At 32.2% G+C, this 23056-nt stretch overlaps 1 protein-coding gene across 3 annotated transcripts in view; it reads left to right on the forward strand.

Moving 5' to 3' along the window:
* Positions 1-23056, forward strand: part of Triqk (triple QxxK/R motif containing) — a 67432-nt gene that overhangs the window by 29947 nt on the left and 14429 nt on the right. For 2 of the 3 annotated variants that reach the window (XM_010619642.3, XM_010619644.3), the window contains exon 3: positions 2877-2958. In XM_010619642.3, the coding sequence (XP_010617944.1) occupies positions 2898-2958 (61 nt within the window). In that variant the 5' untranslated portion in view covers positions 2877-2897. The remainder of the gene's footprint in view (positions 1-2876; positions 2959-23056) is intronic. The other variant, XM_010619643.2, reaches the window with a different exon arrangement.

The raw sequence follows: 23056 nt of genomic DNA on the forward strand, positions 1-23056 counted from the left end.
GGATTTTTTGTGATATCTTGGTTTCATTTATACAAATTTTTTAGAGTATTTTTAGTACATTTTTGCTGTACATAATGATCACATTCATCATGGGGAATTTGTACATTAACAACAACAGAGTAAAAAGACAACTTACAGAATGGGAAAAATTTTGTTATTTGTCACATTTTAAGACTAGTTATGCTAGATGTAAATAAGAGGGTTTGTTAGAGCTGAAGACTTAATTTATTTGACTTTCTGTCATCCTCATTTTTACACTCCTAGATATTGCTGTGATACTATAATACTGAATATTATATTGATTAGAAAAGTAGGTTTTTAGTTGAACTTTTTTTCCCATTGAGTTTATTGCTACATTTTAGGTATACAGTACAGTTACATTCATCATTGAGATCTTGTACCTTTACATGAGAACTTTTAATTTTGTTATGTAAACATAAAAATTATTGGTGGGAATGCTTTTTATTGTGTTGGGTTGGATCAGTGTGAGCTATCTTTATGAGGATGGATAGATAGATGATGTAGTTCAATTTGAACAGGTTTCACATACATTTGGCATTTGATTAGTAACGCTCAGTAGGGAAATTTCACTTTGATAATTGTATCAATGTACATCGTGGACACACCTATACATTTTTGTTTTAAAGTATTATCAGTACCATAACAAATAAATGTAACAAATGCAGAGTGGCTCAAGTCATACAAATTTATTTCTTAATCTCACAATAGTATAAAGGAGCAAAACAAGTAGGTTGGACAACTCTGTTCCATGTACTCATTCAGAATCCAGGCTCTCAGAAGTTCTACGCCGCTGTCTGTATCACACGGTTTCCTGTCACCATGGAGGTCATCGCCATTTCGGCTGGATGGATGGGTGCACATGAAGTATTTTATAGGTCAATTCTGCAATTTGCAAGCTGAAAATTTGTGATGTATTTGCTCACAACTAGTACGCAAAGAAGATTGAAATGTAGTCCTTTGTGCCCAGAGGGGGAAAACATGTATTTTAGTGAACAGCCTACAGGTCTTGCTGTTCACCTTTCTGCTCCTAAAATAGCAGTGCGTGCCCTTTTTCCTACCTTCCCATACCAAGAACCTCCCAGAGTTCCCTGCCTACTGCATACATTTCAAAGCCAAGCATCTACAGCCGAATCACAGTTGTCTCTCTCAAGTTGGACTGTTTTTCTGTGAGGTTTATAGACTATGAGTCTTACCTACCTTGCACAGCCTCACTCACAGAAATTTCTTCCTTATACCCTAATTTTTTTTTTTAAGACCTCTCTTGTCACTTACTCTCTATGACTCTTCCCTTTGGATGGGTCTTTGTTCCTGATTGTATAAAAAGTGGATATTACCAATGCTAAAGAGTTTGCCTTCCTTGGTGTATGCTATTTATTGATTTAATCAATAAATAGGTCCAAGGGTTGATTTTCATTCACAGACTTTTAGACAAAGTTTCTGCTTTCTTGGTAAATATAATTCCCTCATATATTACTAATCTTCTTACAATTTCCAGTGCGTGGTATATGCCAGCAATGGCGCTACAGTTTCTTTCCTATTTGTGAGTTTCCCCCTGTGCCTCAAAACTCCTGAGCTTCTCTCCTTCCCACCCGTCATTAATGTCTACTTCGAGATAAGGTGAACTAATAGGCTCATGTGATACAGTAACACCTTTAATCTCTGCTCCCCTCCTCCCAAGAAATCTTAATGGCCTGTTGTTCTTTAAAGCTTTATTTATTTATTGCTATTTGGTGACTTGAAAAAAACACTTCATTTTCTGGTTACTGTTCTCTTACATTAGGTTTGTGAACTGATCAGCTCTTGCTTGGCTTTATCTTTTTCTCACAACACGCTACTCAAAGAAATGAGGAACAACTTTGGAGTACCAACGTTGGCATCATTTTAGCAAACACTTGTATCTGTAATAAATCACGTGTTGAATAGCTCAGTTTCATTCCTTTCTCATGGTAGGTTACCAGGATGCCAAGCTAGTGAAAATATTGGCATTTATCCCCAGTCTGGCCAGATTTCCATGTTTCTACAAATGCAGCTTCCAGGTTTATCTGAAGCTTATTTCCATGCTAGCCAGTTAGAAGAGGAAAGGAGAATAGTTGGAAATTTTTACTGGTCGAGTTTGAAGGTGATATATCACTTCCATTCAAATCCCTTTGCTAAGAACTCAGTTATATATGTGAATTAAGGTTAGGAAATAGAGTGTAATAGTGAAAGGAAAACAAAGAGAATATTGATTTGACAAGCAGATTATAAGCTCTGCTGGAATATTTAAATTCAATAAAAATAATAGGATATGGAAACACATTGAGGATTAAACAAATAGTGCATACAATGTAGGAAGCATGAGGATATTAATAAAAGGTAGTATTTATTATTTGAGAAAGGTAGAACAAGAGCCAAAATTTCCCGAGTTTTGCTACAAATGTCATGTTTTCTAAAACAAAACACAAACTTCTTGAGATGCAAAGGTTAGCCTTCCTTTTTGGTGCAGTGCAGCAAGTAGTTGCGAAGAAGCTCGGCCCTGGGAGCATGCCTACACCCCAACTCATCTGAACAAACAATGCATCATTTTCACACTTACGGATAATGTGCTCTAACAGTGTGGTTTAACTGTGCATTGATAGTTCTTGATAAAATGAATGCTACCAAGAATAAATAATTGGGAAATTTAATTACCAGCAATTTCATCCTTGCTAATTTATTTGGAAGAATTTTGTATTCTTTATGAATACCTAATGGGATAAGCTAAAGGCATTTTTTTTCTCATGCTTTAAAAATGAATCTGAAGAAATAAATTATTCCTGAAGTTTGTAGATAGTATTTTTAAAGGATTTCATTATAATTCTTTTCCTTCTTTTCAGCAGGCATTTTGGAGATCAAAAATGGGCAGAAAAGATGCTTCCACTACAAAACTTCCTGTTGATCAGTACAGAAAGCAAATTGGTAAGTGATGAATTCCCTTTGATACATTCCTATGAATTAAGATAGAGAAAAAAGCAATTATGGATGATATTAAGAAATACTTTCTTTCTAGCATACACAATAAACTCACATTTTTATGAGTACAGAAGGGCTTTATAAAGTCTTTAAGAACAAAAAATAAACACAGCCATCCCTGATGGTCAGTAAGATACATGCTTTATCTATGATTTGTCAATGCTTTTATACTTTTTCTAATTTAATAAACATAAAATGAATTTATTATTATTTTTAACTTTAATATTAGATATTTTAACAGTCAGAATTTTCAATATAATTATTAAATCATTTCTTTTTGTGTAAAACCTTTTTATTCTCACTACTCTTGATGGGAATAATTTGATAACCTCAGAATTGTCTGTTAAATATACTGAATAAAATAGAACACCGGTTCTTTCCCATGTAGAACTGAGCTTATCAAAAAGTAAGAGAATTCTTCAGGGATCACAAGTGAAAGCTTAGAGAAGATACTGCACATAAGAAGACCTTGGACTTGGAATTAAGACTACCAAATACATTCTGAATATTTGAAGACAGACTATGAAGACAGAATATGTTAGAGAAATATTGGGCTAAAGAAAAGCCCACTTACAACAGAAAGTTTGTCTGCTTCATGCAGTCCTTTAGGTAGGGGTTTCTTTATCAAGAATACGTGAAGTACCTATAAAACCCCCACAGACTAGATCACAAGAAATGACCCTCGAAATTTAAAGAATTAATATTCATGAACCATATTCTTTGATGAAACTGTAACAAATTAGAAATCATTTACAAGCATAAGATGACATTCCTTTTCCAAGTTACTGTTCTCTCCCTTTAACCACTCCCTACCCAGTCCTATTATTTTTTGGAAATGAAAATGTAGTAAGTTGATAAAGTATAACTGTTCAAGTAATTAAAGGACAGACAAATAATTTTCAATATAAGTCAGAAAGTAAAAAAATCGATTCTGAAACACTATGTAACCATTTCATAAATATGGCATAAATGTTCATATTCAAATTTTAAAATAAATATAAAATTCTGATAATCAAAGTGTAAAAACATTTAGAATACATATAGCCAATTAAGAATTTTTATGTTGTGTACAACAATCACTAACATACAAAATTTCATAAATGTGTAATACTATATATGGACATGAACACATAAAATAATTTCTTTAGTCACACCAATTAAGTACTATGTCACATAGTTATCTCTTTTGTGTATGCTAAGATATACATTAAGAATTTTTCCTTTATAATTACCTCATTATTAGTTGTAATCTTCATGCTTTGCAATAAATCTTTTAGATTTAGTAATCCTACGTAACTACAGTTTGGTACCCTTTCATCCTCATATTTCCTTTCTTAACGGCTGTGAACCAACATTCTCTGCTCTTTTTCTGCTATATTTAATTTTATTTAGGATTCAAATACAGTATAGGAGTTCATGGAGTATTTCTATTTCTGTAATTGGTTCATTTCATTTAGCATAACGTCCACCAAAAGGCTCATCTATGTTGGCAACATCTCCTTTTTTAAGGTTGAATGACATTCACTTACATATACATACATACATACATTTATAGATATATACATATATAAAGACAAATACACATCTGTACCAATTATATTGTCCTATTATATACCTCTTACCTTGTCATCTGTCAACAAATACATCTTAGCTACTGTGACTAATGCTACATTGAACGTGGGAGTGAAGCTATCTCTACCAGGCACTGATTTTCATTCCTTTGGATATACACCACCAGAGGGATTGGAAGGTTACATGGTAGTTCTATGTTTATTATTCTGAGATACCTCTATACCGTCTTCTGAAATGGCCCCACCAGCAGGAACCATTCTTCTCCATGAAGGGTTTCCTCTTCTCCATACCCTCTCTAACACTTGCTATCTTTATTTTTTAATAATAGCTACTAATGAGCTGGGTGTGGTGGCGCACGCCTGTAATCCCAGCACTACGGAGGCTGAGGCAGGAGGATCGCTGTGAGTTCGAGACCAGCCTGGCCTACATAGTGAGTTCCAGGTCAGTCTCAACTACATAGTGAGACTCTGTCTCAAACCCCGCCCCCAAAATAATAGCTACTAATGGTTGTGAGGTTATATCTTATTGAGGCTTTATTTATATTTTGCTAATAATTAGAATAATCGAGCACATCTTCATGAGCCGGTTAGTCATTTTATGAGTTTTTTATGAAAAAGTGCATTCTGATCCTTTGTTTATTTGGGGATTGTTTCTTTGGTGCTGAGCTGTGTTTCTTATATCTCCTGAATTGACTTTCTTAAGTAAGTAGCTGAAAATATTTTCTCCCATTTTATAGGTTCTTTTTCATTCTGTTCAAAGTTTTCTATGCTCTGCATAAGCCTTTCAATTTAAGATAGTCCTGCTTGTCTTTTTTGTTTGTTTATTTATTTCTTTTGCCTATGATTTTAGTGACATATCCAAGAAAAATGTCAAGAAGCATATCCCCTATGTTTCCTTCTAGTATTATATAAGTTAAAATCTTAAGTCCTTAACCCATTTAGTTTGATTTTATGTGTTGCATAAAATAAGGGACTAGTTTCATTCTTTTGCAAGTTTTTTCTAAAACCATTTGTTGAAAGGAATATATTTACTCCATTTTTCAGTCTTGGCGCCTTTATTGAAGATCAGCTGACCATACATGTTTTGGTTTCTTCTGAACTTTCTATTCTATTCCACTGATCTGTCTGTCTGATTTTTGCTAATGCCATACTAGTCTGAAAACCATAGACTTGCAATATTCTTTGAAGTCAGTGAATGTGCTGTCTCTAGTGTTCTGTTGCTCAAAATTTCCTTGACTATTCAAGATCTTTTATGGTTCTATATGATTTTTTGAATTGTCTTTTCTTCTAATGTAATAAACACCATTAGGATTTGATAGACTAGTGAATCTGCACATAGGTTTGGGCTGGTATCATGAACATTTCAACAATATTAATTATTCCAATCTGTGAACATGAGATGTTTCCTAGTATTTACATCCACTCTAATCTCTTTTATGAACATTTATTTTTCAGTGTATATATTTCAGTGTATACACCTTTGATTAAATTTATTTCTAAGTAGTTTGTTCTTTTTATATTATGGATGGGATTATTAATTTCTTTTTCAGAAAGTTCATTGTCGATGTATAGAAATGCATTTCTTGCATTTTTGTATTGATATCATATCATGCTACTTTTTCATTTACTTGTTCTAACAGTTTTTTTAGTGGATCTGTGGTGGTTTCCATAGAAAAGATCATGGTACTTGCAGATGTATTTTTAATTTCTTTCTTTCCAAAATGAAAGTTTCTGAATTTTTCCTGTTAAATGACTCTAGGTAATAATGTGTAGAAGAAAATGGTGAGACTGAACATGTTTGCTTTTTTTTTTTTTTTTTTTAATTTTGTTTCTTTCCGGTTCTTGAGATGAATGGAACTCAGGACCTTGCCCTTGTGAGGTAGACACATCGCCATTGGGCGAAGTACCTAGTCCCACAGGCTTGTTGTTTTTCAGCTGTTGGAGGAAATGCTTTCAGTTCAACTTTGAGTACAATGCTATCTGTTGGTTTGTCATATATGTTTTTTATTATGTTGAAATACATTCTATACCCAACTTGTTGAGAACTTTTATCGTGAAATGATTTTGAATTTTGTAAGATATATTTTTTGAAATGAATATGTTACTTTTATTCTTCATTGTGATGTATACTGTATAATCTCGACTGTTCTTATATGTTAAACCATCTTTGCATTCTTGGGATGAGTACTATTTTACTATTATGAATGATCTTTTTCATGTGGGTTGAATCTGAATTACTGATGTTTTGTTGAGGATTTTTGTAACAATGTTCATTGGAAATATTAGTTAGTAGTTTTCTTATGGTGCATTTATCTGGCTTTGCAATCCAGGTATACAGTCTTCATGAAATGAATTTATAAATATTTCTTCTATTTTTGGGGGGGCAAGTTTAAGGATAATTGGTGTTATTATTTTTTTAAGTGTTCATCAAAATACCTGTAAAGGTATTTGGCACTGGCTTTTCCATTTTTGGAAATTTCTGATTCTGGAATCAGAATCTTTGGAAGAGTCCTGATTCAGTCTTCTCATTTGTTATGTGTCTGTTTAGGCTTTCTTTTTATTTTTTATTCATTCTTTCTAGGTAATATGTTTCTAGAAATATACCTACTTTTTCTAGATTATTTCTACATGTTTTGTTGCCATGTAGTTGTTCATTGTGGTCTCTTACGATCTTTTAATTTCTGCAACATCATTTGTATTGTCTGAGACTTTGTTTATGATTTTATTTATTTGAATCTTCTCTTTTTTCTTGATTTTAAGGGTATATGAATTTTCTCTTTCACAAAACCTACTTTCAATGTTATTAATTTTTTTCTCTTATTTTTCCCTTTCACTTTTTTCTTCTCTCATTTTATTATTTCCTTTCTTCTCTTAACTTTGGGCTTCATTTGTTCATCTTCTAATTTCTTGTGGTAGAACATGTTATTCAATTTGGATTGTTTCTTTTCTTAGATAGGTGTTTATCACAATAAATTTCTCTTCTTGTACTAGTGTCTCAGTCTATATTCTGTTGCTATACAGGGGAACATGAGACTTATTAGTATTCAAGGAAGAGGGACTTTTCAACTTCATGGCTATGTAGGCTAGTAAGTCCCAAAGCATGGCACTGAGAACTCATAGCAGCCTTCTCACTAACAGTAGCAGGCAACCTGGCAAGACAAAGAAGACACGTGCCCGGTCCGTCTTTCTTCCCGTTCTTATAAAGCCATCACAGCAATCTCACCTGATGACCACATGTAATTCCAGTTACCTCCTCTATGTCCAACTTCCAAATACAATCAACATATGAATTTGGGGAATAAGTTTCAACATGAGTTTCAGAGGGAATAGGACATTCAAACTATGAGAACTACTTTTGCTACATCTCAACCTTTTTGTATAGTATGTTTTCATTTTTATCTGTCTGTGTTTTCAAATTTCCTTTTTTACATTTCTTTGACTCAACAATGGTTTAAGAGTAGTTGATTTTTATATACTTGTGAATTTTCTCAGTTTTATTTTTGTTGTTAATTTCATTTTGCTGTTGTTTAATTCCATTTTGTTTGCAAAAGATTATTTTGTGATTTTTTTTTTGTTTGTTTTTTGAGACAGGGTCTCACTATGTAGTTGAGACGGACCTGGAACTCACTATGTAATTATTTTTGTTGTTAATTTCATATTGCTGTTGTTTAATTCCATTTTGTTTACAAAAGATTATTTTGTGATTTTTTTTTGTTTGTTTGTTTTTTGAGACAGGGTCTCACTATGTAGTTGAGACGGACCTGGAACTCACTATGTAGCCCAGGTGGGACTTGAACTCACAGCAGTCCTCTTGCCTCAGCCTCTGGAGTGCTGGGATTACAGGAGTGAGCCACCACACCTGGTTTAGAAAAGATATTTTAAGCGATTTCAAATTTCTTCAATTTGTTAAAGTGTGTTTTATGACTTAGCGTGTGATCCATCCTGGGGAATGCTTTTAGGCACTTGAAAATGTGCATGCTTTATTACTGTTGGATGGAATTTTCAGTGTACAACGTTAGGTCCATGGCCTGTAGTATTGTTCAAATCTGCTGTTTCCTTCTTGATTTCCTTTGGGTGATCTCTCCATGTATTGCTTTCAGGCTCTCTCTTTAATTCCATAAATGCATATGTATATGATTGTTGGTACTGTGATATTGGTTTTATATTCAGTAAGTCTTCCCTATCCACAGGTTCCACATCCATGGATTCAGCTGAGTACAAATAAAAATATTTGGGGAGACATTGCATCTATACTCAAAATGTACATGCTTTTTTCTTGTCATTTACTCTGAACAATACATTAAAACAACTACTTATAGATTGTTTATATCATACTCAGTACTGCAGGTATTCTAGAGTGATTTGAAGTATAAGGAAGGGTGTTTGCAGGTTATATGCGAATACTATGCCAGTTTGTATAGGCTGTGGTGGGAAACAGGAACAGCTCACTATTACAGCCACGTGTTACAGCTCAATTGCTACTGCTCCAGCAGTTTGAAGACTCCAGAATCTGAAAATTACTTGAAGAGGTAGAGAAAAACCTTTATTCCTAGCCTTCTCAGAGAAGCTTACCTGCTCTGAATCCTGATCCCTGAGCATAAACGGGGGCATTTTTATATAGGGATCTATGAGGCAGGTGGGCATGCGCACAATCAAGGGGGCAGAGTTAGCAGAACATTCCTGAAGGAGACCGAGTTAACAGAACATTTCTGAACAGTTACACAGTTCAAACAGTTACAGAACATTTTTTTCCATTAAGTTTATTGGTACACTTTAGGTATACAATGCATTTACATTCATCATTGAGATCTTGTACCTTTACATGATGTATCTTGGGTCTTAGTTTTTCCCCATTGGGCAAAAAAAACCACAGCACAAAGTTACATTTTTGGAACAAAACTTGGGGAAGGGAGGCAAAGGCTTGCCTTATGATTGCTCCAACAAAGGGACTTGAGCATTCATGGACTTTGGCATTTACAGAGGGTCCTCGATGCAATTGCCTTGAAATGCTGTGGAATAAGTGTAATTCTAAATTACATAATTATAAATAAATTTATAATTGTTGTATTTTCCTATTTAGTGGACTCATTTAACGTTAGTCACTTCTGTTGTCTCATGTGACAGTTTTGACTTAAAGTCCATTCCTCAGATGTAACTGTCTCCACCCCTGCTCTTTTTTTGGTTATCAGGTATGAAATACTCATAAGTATCTTCTTCCATTTGCTCACTGTCAGCCTGTGTATTAAATTTAAACGATTAATCATTCAATTTTAAAAGAGTTTCATATTGCCAACATATAACTGGATCTTTTAAAAATCCATTCAGCCACTCTTATCTTTTGATTGGTGTGTTTAATCTATCTGAATTTATAGTAATTATAGATTCAAGAGGAATTGCTCTTGTATTTTGTTATTTTGTTTGTATTTTGTGGTTATTCCCCTTCTCTCTTGCTATTTTCCTTTGAAATATGATTTTTATTTTGAGATAATTAGATTTTTTCTTTGTGATTACCATGAAACTTGCATAAAACGTAATAGTATAGTGAAGTTAATAACTGCTCAGATGCAAAAATCTCTTCACTTTTATTTCCTCTAGTTGATTTTTATCCTTTTCTTTGTTTTTTCAGTGTTTTCTATATGGTAGCAGGTAGTAGTTTTTTGTTTTTGTTTTTGTGTTTTGTTTTTGATTTTTGGTTTTTTGAAACAGGGTCTCACTATGTAGTTGAGACTGACCTGGAACTCACTATGGTAGCCCAGGCTGGTCTTGAACTCACAGGGATCCTCCTGCCTCAGCCTCCCAAGTGCTGGGATTACAGATGTGCGCCACCAGGCTGGGCTAGCAGTTTTCAATCTGAAACTTTCCTCCTTCCTCTGCCACTTAGTTTGTAGTCATTGTGTTTACATCCCCTCAATGCTTCAAAGGAAGAGGTGTTTTCTAATATTTGACTGAAATACTAGTTGTTAATTATGGTTTTCAAATTATTTTGTAGTTATATTTTAGATGTTTTTTTTCAAGAAAGAAAAATTGAAAACTCTAGTTGAGTTTTTCAATTCTTTTTATGCGTTTTTGCTTTAGATGATGCAAAGCTAGATTGTTATTTAGCCTTTGTAACTTTTACATTTATTATTTCTCCCTTTTTACAAAGTAATTAAAAGTTTTTAGAGTCTTTTTTGCTTTATATTAATATTGATAAATCACCTTTTTGTTTGTTTGTTTGTTTGTTTGTTTTGTACTGGGGATCGAACTCGGGACGTTGCATTTGCAAAGCTGGCAGCGGAACCACTGAGCTAAATCCTCCGCCCTTGTGTAATATTCTAATATTTTTATTCTTTTATTCTCATCTGTGTTTTAAAATAACATTTTCATGCTTTCTGATGTAGAAAAGAATCTTAGTTTTGTTTTTGTTTTTGTTTTGGTTCCAGGGATCAAAGTCCTTGCGCTTGCGAGGCAGGCAGCAGCACCACTGAGCTAAATCCCCAGCCCAAGAATCTTAGTTCTAAGTAAGCTAATTTAATTCTGTGACACTTACTAATGTGGATGAAAATTTAGTCATCCTGAATTTCATTTCATACTTCTTAGTGGTAGTGAGCTTTCTTTGCTAGTCTCCACCCCAAACTTTTTCTAAAAATTTTGGACAAATTTGTTTTTATTATTCTTTAAATTTAAAAGTTTTACATTTATTTCATTCTCCCTTTTTGGATATCTTTTTCACATTGGACTTAATGAAATATAAAGTATATCAGTTTTTGACTCATGCATCTCATGTATTCCCTTTCCATTTTTCACATATAATTTTATTTTTATGCACAGCTTCAGTATTTGAAGGCAAAAGCTTCTTCTAATTATATCTCATCTCTGCTGTTATTCCTGGAAGCTGCCTTGATGAATATCAAATAAAATATTGATAAAGTAATTCCTCTTCATTCTCAAATAGTTTAAATTCTATACACCTTTTGTTTAATATAATCTGTTTATATTAATCTTAATTGTTCTGTCATATCTCTTGTAGCAATGTCTTTAGCGAACCTGAAAACTTACTGAAATATAAAACTTTTCTAAAGCTTGTTTTATTTTCACTGTTATCATTTCCGTTATTTTCTTTTAATTTTGCTTAATTATATCTCCAAGCATACCTTGTAAATATAGCAGTTTCTTCAGTGTATTTAGTGTAATGTTTCTATGTTAAGTGCAAACTAAAGGTTGATACACTTTATAAGATCTATTTAACTGCATTTCACCTCCATATATAATTATTGCTCTTTTTAGCATTTTTAATACTCCCTTCTTGGAAATTATTCTGTAAGTCACGAGCAACTTGCTAGTTTAACTTTACAGTGGCACAAACCTTAATGCTTTTTTCTCTGTATTATGTTAAATGATGATGTGACTTTTTTAGCATATGATTAATGCCAAGCCATTATATCCAAGCACTGAAAAGTGATCATTTGTATGAGTTTTATTTGTAATATAATTACAATTTTTTAAAATTGCATAAGATTCTTCATTTTTAGGGATTAATTAGTGGTTTACACTCTGTTTCCAGTTTTTATTAAAATTCATTTTTATATATTTAATATTGAAATATCAATATGGAGAATAGAAATACTTTTTGGGCTTGCTGCAGATATTTGCAATATTCTGTGTCTACAAATAAAACAACACATGATTTGGCACTTAGTTTAAAAAATTAATTTTTGTATATTTCACCTTTTTAGATAAGATTTCTTTTCTTTCTTTTGGGAAACATGTCATGACTGCCAATATGGATAATTTTACTATGTTGGTGCTAATTCACTAGATCCATTGTTTAGTCTTTTTTCGTTTTGAATAATTGTATTCTAATCAAACGGATTGATGTCTTGATTAGTTATTTTTCTGAGCATTTGTACTTTTGTTCATCACAAAGAAATAAAAATGTAGACTGTTTGTTTTTTGATGTAGTAAGTGGAGTTTGCTGTAGGGGATCCTAAACATGACCATTGACATTTGTTTATAATGGTTTTCATAGTTATGTAGTCTGTAATATAATAATTAAAAATTGCATTCATGTGACAGTTGGGAATTTATTTTATATGAAAAATTTTATTGCTTTTAAGTGTAATTCTGGTATTTGAGAAAAGTAAGATTGCAAGTAGTGTTTTGTCTTTGAAAAAAGGGTGGGATTTTAAGCTGTTGAGAAATTTTTCTAAAAATGTTTAAGGCAATATAAAAGTCTTTACTGTTGATTAACAAATATTATTTGTCAGTATTTTTGCTGTGTTGTAAATAACTCATCTTCCAATAATTCATTTGAGTAATTAAATTTAGATTGCAAAAATTTCTTTTCAAATATTTTGACTATTATCTCTCTGCTTTTCTATTGTATCTTAATTGGTGTGGTCTATATAAATGGACAATAAATTATATATCTTTGTTATAGAGATCAGACAGTGAATAGAACTTGGTATTCATCCCAGACAGAATTATGATTGAATGTATTTGCAAGATTAAAGCACTGAATTTACTTTTTTCTAATTAAAGGCAATTAAAGATTTCCAGACACAAATAAAAGACAATGAATTGAGGAATAAGTGTAGGAGCAAGTCCATTTGCAGGTGAAAAGATGTGCCTTTGAAGCAGAACCAGCTGTATTTTCATTGAAAGAATAACAGTTTAGGGAGCTTTTCTGCATGTGCTTGCTTGATAGCATAATGTACTCATAAGCAGCTTATGCAGTATTCAGAAAATAACAGTGCATTAATTTTTAAAGCAGCAAAGGCAGAGGAAGAGCAGTGCCACCACACAATGGTGATGAATGTGGCTGGTGTAAAGTTGACTGTTGAGAAAAGAGAAAAACAGTGACCTTCTGAAAAATGAACATTTATAAAACAGTAGCCAGATATTCACATGGAAATGAGCTCAAGTGACAAAAATCAGCAAAGGGCAAAGGTGAAGTCTACTTTCTGGGGAAAGGTACAGAATTGAACAGAAAACAGCTAAAACCAAAGTATTCATTCTTTTATTAAATTAAAGAAATTCCTATGTAAAATAATTTCATAGTTAAAGCTACTCCTTTAAATATGAAATAATTCCTGACATCAATATAGATTTTTATATGAATTAAGGAGAGCATGTACATTGCTTTATTGTTTCTTTAAAAAATGTAAGATAAGGGGAAAATGAGGTACTAAAATATTTATGATCTTTATTAAATGTTTTTATATCTGTATACATTAATATATGCTTTAGTAGATACATTTTATACCTATTTAAATATATGGTTCTTCATAGGAGCAGGGCTCATCTTACATAAGTTTTAATCACACCAAATAATATATAAGCAAATGAACTTTTAATATAGAAAACATCTACTGGTTAGAAATTATAATTTAAAATGACTTTTTAAAGACTTTGTTAGAGAAACATAATAAGGAGTGTCTGCAAAATAGATGCAAATAAAAATTATAAATATTTGTGCTGCCATCTTTGCTGTAAAAAATCCAGCTATAAGTTTTAAGTTTTTTGGTATTAATATATACCTTTTAATTATTATTTTGCTATTTTATACAGTTCCTTAAATTCTTTTTTATTAGTGCATGCTTGTAGTACATAGTAACTACAATCATTGTGGGAAATTCCTGTCAAAAACTTGAAGTGGAAATTTCTGTTGCATAACATGTGCTTTTAAGTGTATATTTATAATCTGCTATATATTTAACAGATGAAAATAGAGGCAGTAACAGATGAATGCAGAGGCAGTATTGTTATGTTTGTTTTAGTCTCTTGAATTGGGAGCTCTCTGTATATTATTGATTGAATCTTAGTTATCAATAAAAGCAAGAAAGCTGATAAGTAATCTTTTAGTGCCTGATAAAAATGATTTAAATGATCCAAGAAAACGTGTTCGTATCTATTTTACTTTAGTCTTAGTTTTTTTCGATGTGAACCAGAGATGGAAATAATTATGAATCCAGAGAAGAAAAAGAAATAAAAACTAATGATAGAATGAGAAAATCCTTTGGAGTCAAAGCTCCAATCTCTATCAAGCCTTCTTTGAATTCTTGCTTGTCCTTTTTCACTAGAATCACTAGAATCTCTCTCCCTTCCTTCTTACCTCCCTCCCTCTGTCTGGCTCTCTCCTCCTTCTCTTTGTCATTTAGAATTTCATTTAAAATGAAAGTAATCCTGAGCAACGTCTACAAATGTCTCCGGAATCCTCAGCAAATAACTAGATACTGGTCCCAACCAAACCAAAGTCACTGTTACTATTCTGTATGTCCAGGATCTCAAGTGGCAGTCTTGTTTATCTTGTTTTGGTTCGAGTTTGATCCAGCCTAAAGAAGTGGGAAGAACATTTAAAAAATTCTACACATGGTGTGTTTATAGGGAAATGGGTTGTAGAGGATAAACAGCTATTGCTTTCTAGGAGCAAGTAAAAACATAGAGGCCCAGGTTACCACTCTTGATTCTCAAGCTGGTCATTGCAGTTGTAATTTGTTACCTGCCCTTTTCTGTAGTCATTCCAGATCCTGTCTTTAACAGCCATCTTAGTTTGCTGTAGATCTATGCTTTAAAGGATAACCAAATCTTCATTTTGAAAATTGTAAGCTTTTTATTCTAAAGTTAGATAGAAATATTATCAAATTTTATGATTGGCCATAATTTTTTACCCCTAGGTGCTCTCTTATATTTTTCTCATACTTCTTTAGATATTTATTTTGTGTCAACAAAGCATTTTATCTTTGGTAGCCAGCGTAATTCTTTTTAGCTAACACTTTCATTTTCCATCTTTCTCCTTTGAAAAATTCAAACTGATTAGGGAGCTAGCTCATTTTCCCATTCAGAACTAATATTGTATTTTTTCTTACATTACTTCTCTTTCCAGGTAAATTGTGTAATAATATACATCTCAAACTTTGAGAATTGAAAGGATTTCCCTTTATTGTATTCTTTTCGGGTCATCTCCAAGGATAACAATAATAACAGAAATCTTATTTCAGCTGTTGTCAGAATATTATAAAGAGTCATTTGTAAAGACTTTTTAATATCAAAATGTTACAGCTAACTTTAAAAAAATTTTAAACTAGATAATCCCCAACTCATGACTAGTTGCTCAAACTTGGTGGGCTCTGAGTCTTATGGGCTGGTAATCTCCATCAGAGGTTGGTAGCAATCCAGGAGTTGTACCTTAACAGCTGTTACTTGCTGAAGAAAATATGGCACTGTTCCAAAACCCCAGAGACTGCCACTTTGCTTTTACTGGGCCCTGTTAAAGACTTGATTCTGTGTTTCAGTGAGCTAAAAGTAATTCAGTCTCCACTGACTCTGCCATGTCATAAATGCCAAGAGGTGGAGTAGCATATGCAGCAATCTACTGGATAAGGTTTTTGTCTCATGCTCTTTTCAACAATAGCAGCTTTTCAGGTTGCTATACACACAGGCAATGTGTAATATAGATTTGAAATAACAGTAGTAACATGAGCAATCATGAATCTACCCCCGTGTTAGAAACTGAAAGGGTACCACGAGCTTAGAAGCCTCTTATGTGCCCCCTTACCAATGGCAACACTTCTCTTGATTCTGAAAGACAACCTTGGTCTTGATTTTGTAAAATTCTTTTAATGTATTTGCTACCTAGATGTGTCAAGCAATACATTGTTCAGTTTTGTCATTTTATATAAATAACATTGTAGTGTATATATTATGTAATTTGCATCTACTGAACGTCATGTTTTAGGGTTTTATTCTTGTTTATGAATGTTGATATAAATTTTCTTTGCTTTATAACATTTTCTTGTTTGGATATTTTGGTCTTTTTCTATTTGTTCTACTGATTTTAGATGCTCTAATTAGATTATTCTCAGTTTTCTTTTTTCCCATGAATACTCCTAGAACTACCCTGATATGAATATTTTAGAAATTTCTACTCATCCTTTTTCATATACAAGAGTTTTTCTACAGTGTATAGTTAGTAGAGGAATGTTGGTATGGGTTTATCAAGTAATTCCATTTTTTTATAAGAAGTTGCATCTATGTACCTTTCTTCATGTGAAATAGAGTGTAACTTTTGACAAGCTGACCTATACTTCTGAGAAACATCCTGACATACTTTAAATCAGTGGACCTCTGTGAATCATATCTAGGTGGTAAATCTTTTTTTTTAAAAAAAAAATGTTCATTCTTCTTCTTCATGTGCATATATCTGAAGAGGCTTCTCAGGCACTTCCAAGTGTCTTCTTTAAAGCTTATATCACTGATACGATGACATATTATAGGATGGAAAAGCAGTTAGAATCTCTGGAAATTAATTTGAATGCTGAAATAGAGAGTTGATCTGTTCTGTATTAAAACTGTAAGGCTCTTCCATTAAAGACATAGCCTCTTGTCTATATACGAAGGACCACATGCAAAGGACTTACTATGTTGCTACAGTAAGAAAGTATACCGCAAGTTAGAATTTTCAGAAGTTCTCAGCTGGTGTTTATTTGACCAACTATCTACAGTGAGAAAAAAATAGATCATGAAAATAATCAGTATGACTGCATAAAATTTTTGGCAGCATAGTCAGTCTCTAAAATTTCTATAGGAGGGTTAATTGCTTTTAACTTATTTCTCTAGTAAGAAGAGAAAAATAGTATTGTTTCTTCACCTTATAATAGAAATATCTCTTATACCACGTATCAAAGAATCAAGTTAGAGGTTCCATTTTTAAGTTTGTCATTTGAGCCCATGTATTCCCAAAATAGAGAAACAAACATAGGGTCTGTTCAGGACCACTTAGTCTGCCTTTAAAATTATTATTTTTTAAAATCACTTAGCTGCTTAAGATCTCTTGTTCTTTAGGAGCTAGTCTTTTGAATCTTTTCACTTTGACAATCTATTTTTAGAATTTATACTACCAGATACCCACATGATTTGCTTTTCACTTTCATTGAAATATCAGGTCAAATGACATCTTATTAAGGAAGTCTTTCCTAGGTACAAGGTTGCAATAATGAATGTAACTGTACTGTATACCTAAAATGTACCAATAAACTTGAGGAAAAAAAAAAGAAAGTATTTCCTTTCTATCCTCTAGATAAAACACTAGATCTTTCCCCTTTATTGTCTAATCCTGTCTCTCCTTCTACTGTTTTTTTTTTTTTTAGTGCTTTTCATCACCTAACAAAATGGATCATTGTTATTATTTGGGTTTTATATAATATTCAGGATAATCATAACATAGTCTATTTTGTTCACACATAAAATATCAAACTGGCTATAACATGTCTTTCTGAACTTTGTTTTGGTTTTATATTCTCAATAAAGCTACACTGATACAAATAAATAGTTAAAATTATAATTATTCTACTAGTGCAGATTTAGCAATTTCAGGATATTTTTCATGTAAACTCATCACAAAATATGAGGGATATATAGTGAGAAGTTGTATTAAACAAGGCTATAGAAGGAAGGCCTGTAGTTTTTATTCCAAATATTAAATTTCAGCAACCAAAGCAACCCCCCTATATATGTATATACTTTTCACGTTTTATTTTTTCTCCTAAAATTTTTATTTAATTAAAATTTACTTTTGAAACTGTTAGATTAAAAAAATAAGAGTTGTATATATTTCTGGGGTAGTGTGTGATATTTTAATACATGTATATATTTTGTATTCTCTACGTCTTTTCAAACCTTTGTTATTGTATTATGGTGAAAATATTCAAAAATCCTTTCTTCTAGCCTCATACAGTACATTATCATTACCTATATACCTTTCACCTGGTATTGCAAAACTACTGGAATATAATAAGAACATGCATCAAGCAGGGACATCAATGTCTTGCTTGACATTTAATTAAGCAAAACATACTGTGCTATAATAGTATATTCACATGCATAATTCTTTGTGTGAAGACCTCTAAAGGCTTGAATTTTTAAAGGTCCACTATCTACATGATCTTCCCTAAATAATGATACTTGCCCAGCAAGTTCAAATATAAAAATAGCAAAGTCAAACTATATAAACAGTAATTAGCAAAAGTATTATCACAAAGTTGGCACTGATTATTTATATTACAGTAAAATAGGAAATGTGCTAAAATTTTAAAACATAGATGAAGACTTTTAAATAAGTATGTTAAAAATAGAAAGTTGAATAAAAACTGATTTGACTTAGAGTCTGAAATGTTATATAGTTTTGTAATCTCCAGGACAATTATTAAAACATCATTCTAAAAAACATTGTCAAAACCATTTACAGGAAATGCTAAAAATGTTCAAGCAATCTAAAAAGGTGCTGGGAAAGTGAACAGAAGCAAAAACAAAGCAAAGAAAAGAAACAAATAATAAAGTGGTAGATCACAATACATCTTATTAATACTTTTATTAAATATAAATGTTCCAAACCTTCTAAAGAATACATTTTTTCAGGTTGAAATTTTATGCAATAATCTAAATATAGGGTGCATATAAGCAATATTACACAAAAGGAGTGGAAGACAAGTATTTCTGAGTTCTAAAAATTGACCCTATATAATGACAGTGAGAACAGTAGCAAAAATTGTGAAATCGACATTTTTAGAACACTTGAAATTGAGTACAGCATTAAAACATTCCAAGGAATGTTTATTCAAGGAAAAAACAGTAGAATCTCAGTAAGAACAGCAAGCTTTAACTTGCCTTAATTCCATCAGCCATGCTCCTATCTCATTTGTGAGGAACACAAGTATGGCAGCTACTAGAGAAGGGAAAATTGGATTGCAGATATCCCAAATCCCCATCTTCAAAGAGTTGTCACTGTTTTACCTGTTTGGCATTTCACTAAAAAGTTCTTTTTCAGAACTTGTCTTTCTTTATTTGGCTTGGCATGAAGTTTCCTCTGAAAGAGCCTGTTTCCCACGCCACTTGACAAGAACAATTGGTGACAAGTGTTTGAACACCACGGTTACCTGAGGCAGCCTTATTAATTGGAGCTAAATCTGAAACAAACCAAGAAACTTAAAAGAAAATTATTGGCAATGGGATGCTTTAAAATACTCTCACATAGATTCCTGGAAGATTAGAAAGCTATATGCATGTGTAGGGCTATGTCTTGTCCCCAAAAGATGTGAGAAGGTTATCACCTTTCATGTTCCCGAGTTTCAGGTTCTGCCCAAGCAGAACTGAATGCATTTTTTAAATCTTTATTAAATTTATTGGTACATTATACAATTGAATTGAATGTTAATGTATAATTGTAAAAGTTAGAGCTCCACACACACATAGGGCCCTGAGTCATTCAGCCACTCAGCCATTTGAACATACTTTCTCAAGGCATTTAAAAAAAAATCTATGTAATCATTAGATGACACTAAGGCAGACTTTAGTAGTTGCATATGATAAAGACTTCATAAAATTAGTCAAGAAAATTCAATTTAGTAAGATATTAACAACATACAGTGAAGAGCAAATAATAAGCAAAAACAAACCCTAAGAGAGATTTGATTTGCAGAATTGTCTCACCTTATTTAATATATCCAATTTTGAAAAAGCAATTTATGAAACACATGAACAACCAGTATACTATGGTCCATACACAGAAAAAAAGCAATCAAAACTGTAGGTAAGCTCAGACATTCACTTACTAGACAAAGACTTTAAATCAATAATTTAAAGTACATCCAACAACTAAATAAAACCATGTCTGAAGAATTAAAATATGAGGACATCTTACTAAGTAGAGAACATTATAATACATATTATATATAAAACATATATATTTGTTATATATTTGATGTCATATATATATACATATATATATATGGTAAATATATATATATGTATATATATATGTGTGATAAATTAGTAAGCTACATTCATGGTCAATTAGTTTAAGGGTCTCCCATTGATATTCAGATCTGTAGATGCTAAAGTTCCTCACATAAAATGTTTCTTCATATAACCTACCTATATCTTTCTGTGTACTTTACATCATCTCTAGATTACTTTTAATAGCTAATAGAGTGTAAATGCTATGTGAATAACTATAATATGGTGTTTAAAGAATAATGGCAAGAAAAAAATCTGTGCAGATTCACTAGCCATGCAGTTGGTGAATTCACAGAAGATAAAAACATTTTAGACAGAATCCACAGGCAATTTCAAGTGAGAAACGAAAACAGTGAAGGAACTTAAATAGCGGTTAACTCAGATTATACACAGACAACTATAAGAAGAATAAATGAAGAGTTAAGAAGAGTCCAGAAAGCTGAGGTGATCATCAAGGATTGCAGCACAAGCATGATAGGGATTCCAGGAAAAGAGAAAGAGAAAGGGGAATAAAAAACATTGAAATAAATGGCCAAAACATTTCCAAATTTGTGAAAACATTGTACCTCTAAGATAATTAATAAAGCCCAAGTACGATCTAGAGGGGATCCACATCTGAGCACACCATAAACAAACTATCAAAAAATCAAACATAAAGGATGCACATTGAAAACCGAAAAATATCTCATGAGTAATGATGTGTTAATAACTAGTGACTGTGAACCAAGAAATCTGTACCCAGAACAAATATCCCTCCAGAAAAGGGAGAAATTGAGTTGTTCATTTAAAAAGAACTGAAATAATTGAGCAATAGCAGACTTGCCCTACAGTAAATAATAAAAAGAAGGTTTTCAGGCTGAAAAGTACAACAGGCATTAATTTAAATATCCCACACACAGAATAAATTAACTCCACTAAAGGTAATTGCACAAGTAAATATAGAAATATATATGTACTTTTGTGCATATTTTTCTTATTTAAAATGATACTTGCATAAATCAATAATGATTAAACTATATAAGTGGCTTAATAAAGGTGTAATTTCTAAGAGAATAATATTATGAAGATGAGGGACTAGAGCAGTGTCACATGCTATTGAAATTAAACTTTCAATGATTTGTATTAGACTGTTTTAAATAACATTAGTTGTAATTCCCACAGATTAAGAAAATTATTCAAAACATAGAAGATTAAAAAAAACCAAAGTAATTAAAATAGTGTCCTAGAAGATATTTATTTAATACAGGCACTTTCAACCTGTGTCCTGTGGACCATATGTGACCCTGGACAATTACTAATGTGGCCCACGTTATTATTGGTATACAACCTCTTGTAACATTGTGTGATTTCTAGCAGTACTTTTTCATTCAATTATGTAGCGCTTGAGTGTGGACTGCATAGGCAAGAAGACACTGGCTGTTGTGCAGGGGAAGGTGTACCACAGTGCTAACTCTACCTTGTAAGCCTGTCATGCAGTCAATCACACTGAAACCTGCATGTCATCAGATGTTATGTGTACTTGTGCAACTTGGTAAATGAATAAACTACAGCAATTTGCATAGTAGTATTTCATCTACCTATGTGTATGTGCATATGAAGACAGGCACCAACTGTTATTAAACAGACCTATAAATTTTCTTATTTAGTTCCTAAACTTGCGCTTCTTGTGGTGATATCCTATATACATTAACTGTATTTTATGTTAATATGCAGCCCAACACAATTTCTTTTCACTTAGTGTGCCCCAGGTAGGCCAAAAGGTTGGACACCCATGATTAATAAAACATGAAATGGTATCAGAAAAATAGAGGAACAAAGTGACATAAGACATATAGAAAACAAAACCAAAAAAAGATTACATCAAACAGAAATTCCTTACATTAACTACATTGAATTTAAATGGATTGACCAATCCACTCTTGAGTTAGAACAGTAGAATAAATAGAAAACATAATCATGTCTACAAAAAGCACAGTTTAAATTTGAAACCCAAATAACTCAAAAATAGAAGGATGACAACAAGTATACTAGAAAAATAGTACCCAGAAGAAGGGGGATGCCTACACAAATATTATACAAAATAAGTTTTATAGTAAAAATTGTTAGAAATGGAAGACATTTTATAATGACGAAAGACTGAACTCTTCTCTTAGATATTATAGTTGAAAACTTATAGGCATGTAAAGAGCCCCAAAATATATGAAGCAAATCCTACAAAATCAAGAACAGAAACAGATAATTAAAATGTAACACTTGGTGACTTCAATATTTCGTTTTCAATAATAGGTACAACAACTAGGAAGAAAAACACAAAGGAAATAGAAGACAACACTATAAATAACTAGATCTGCTGAACATTCTACCCAACAGCAGCAGACAACATATCCTCAGCGGCAAACGCGACACTCTTCAGGAGAGAGCATATGTTAGGGTATAAAATAAGCCTTATTAAGTGTAGAAGACTTGAACTCATGCAAAGTTTATTTTCTAATACAAAAGAACGAAGTTAGAAATGGCTACCACAATAAATTTGTATACCTAAGCAAATTAAAGATATAACTATGCAATAGTATTATTATAAATTAATAAAGTTCAGGGCCAGGCATTTATCTCAATGGCATAGCTGCCTGCCTCCCAAGTGCAAGGTCCTGAGTTTGATACCTGGTACAGCACCAAAAAAAAAAAAAAAAAAAAAAAAAAAC

Source organism: Fukomys damarensis, unplaced genomic scaffold (genome assembly GCF_012274545.1).
Source record: "Fukomys damarensis isolate Sample0158 unplaced genomic scaffold, DMR_v1.0_HiC HiC_scaffold_5, whole genome shotgun sequence".
Taxonomy (NCBI): Eukaryota; Metazoa; Chordata; class Mammalia; order Rodentia; family Bathyergidae; genus Fukomys; species Fukomys damarensis.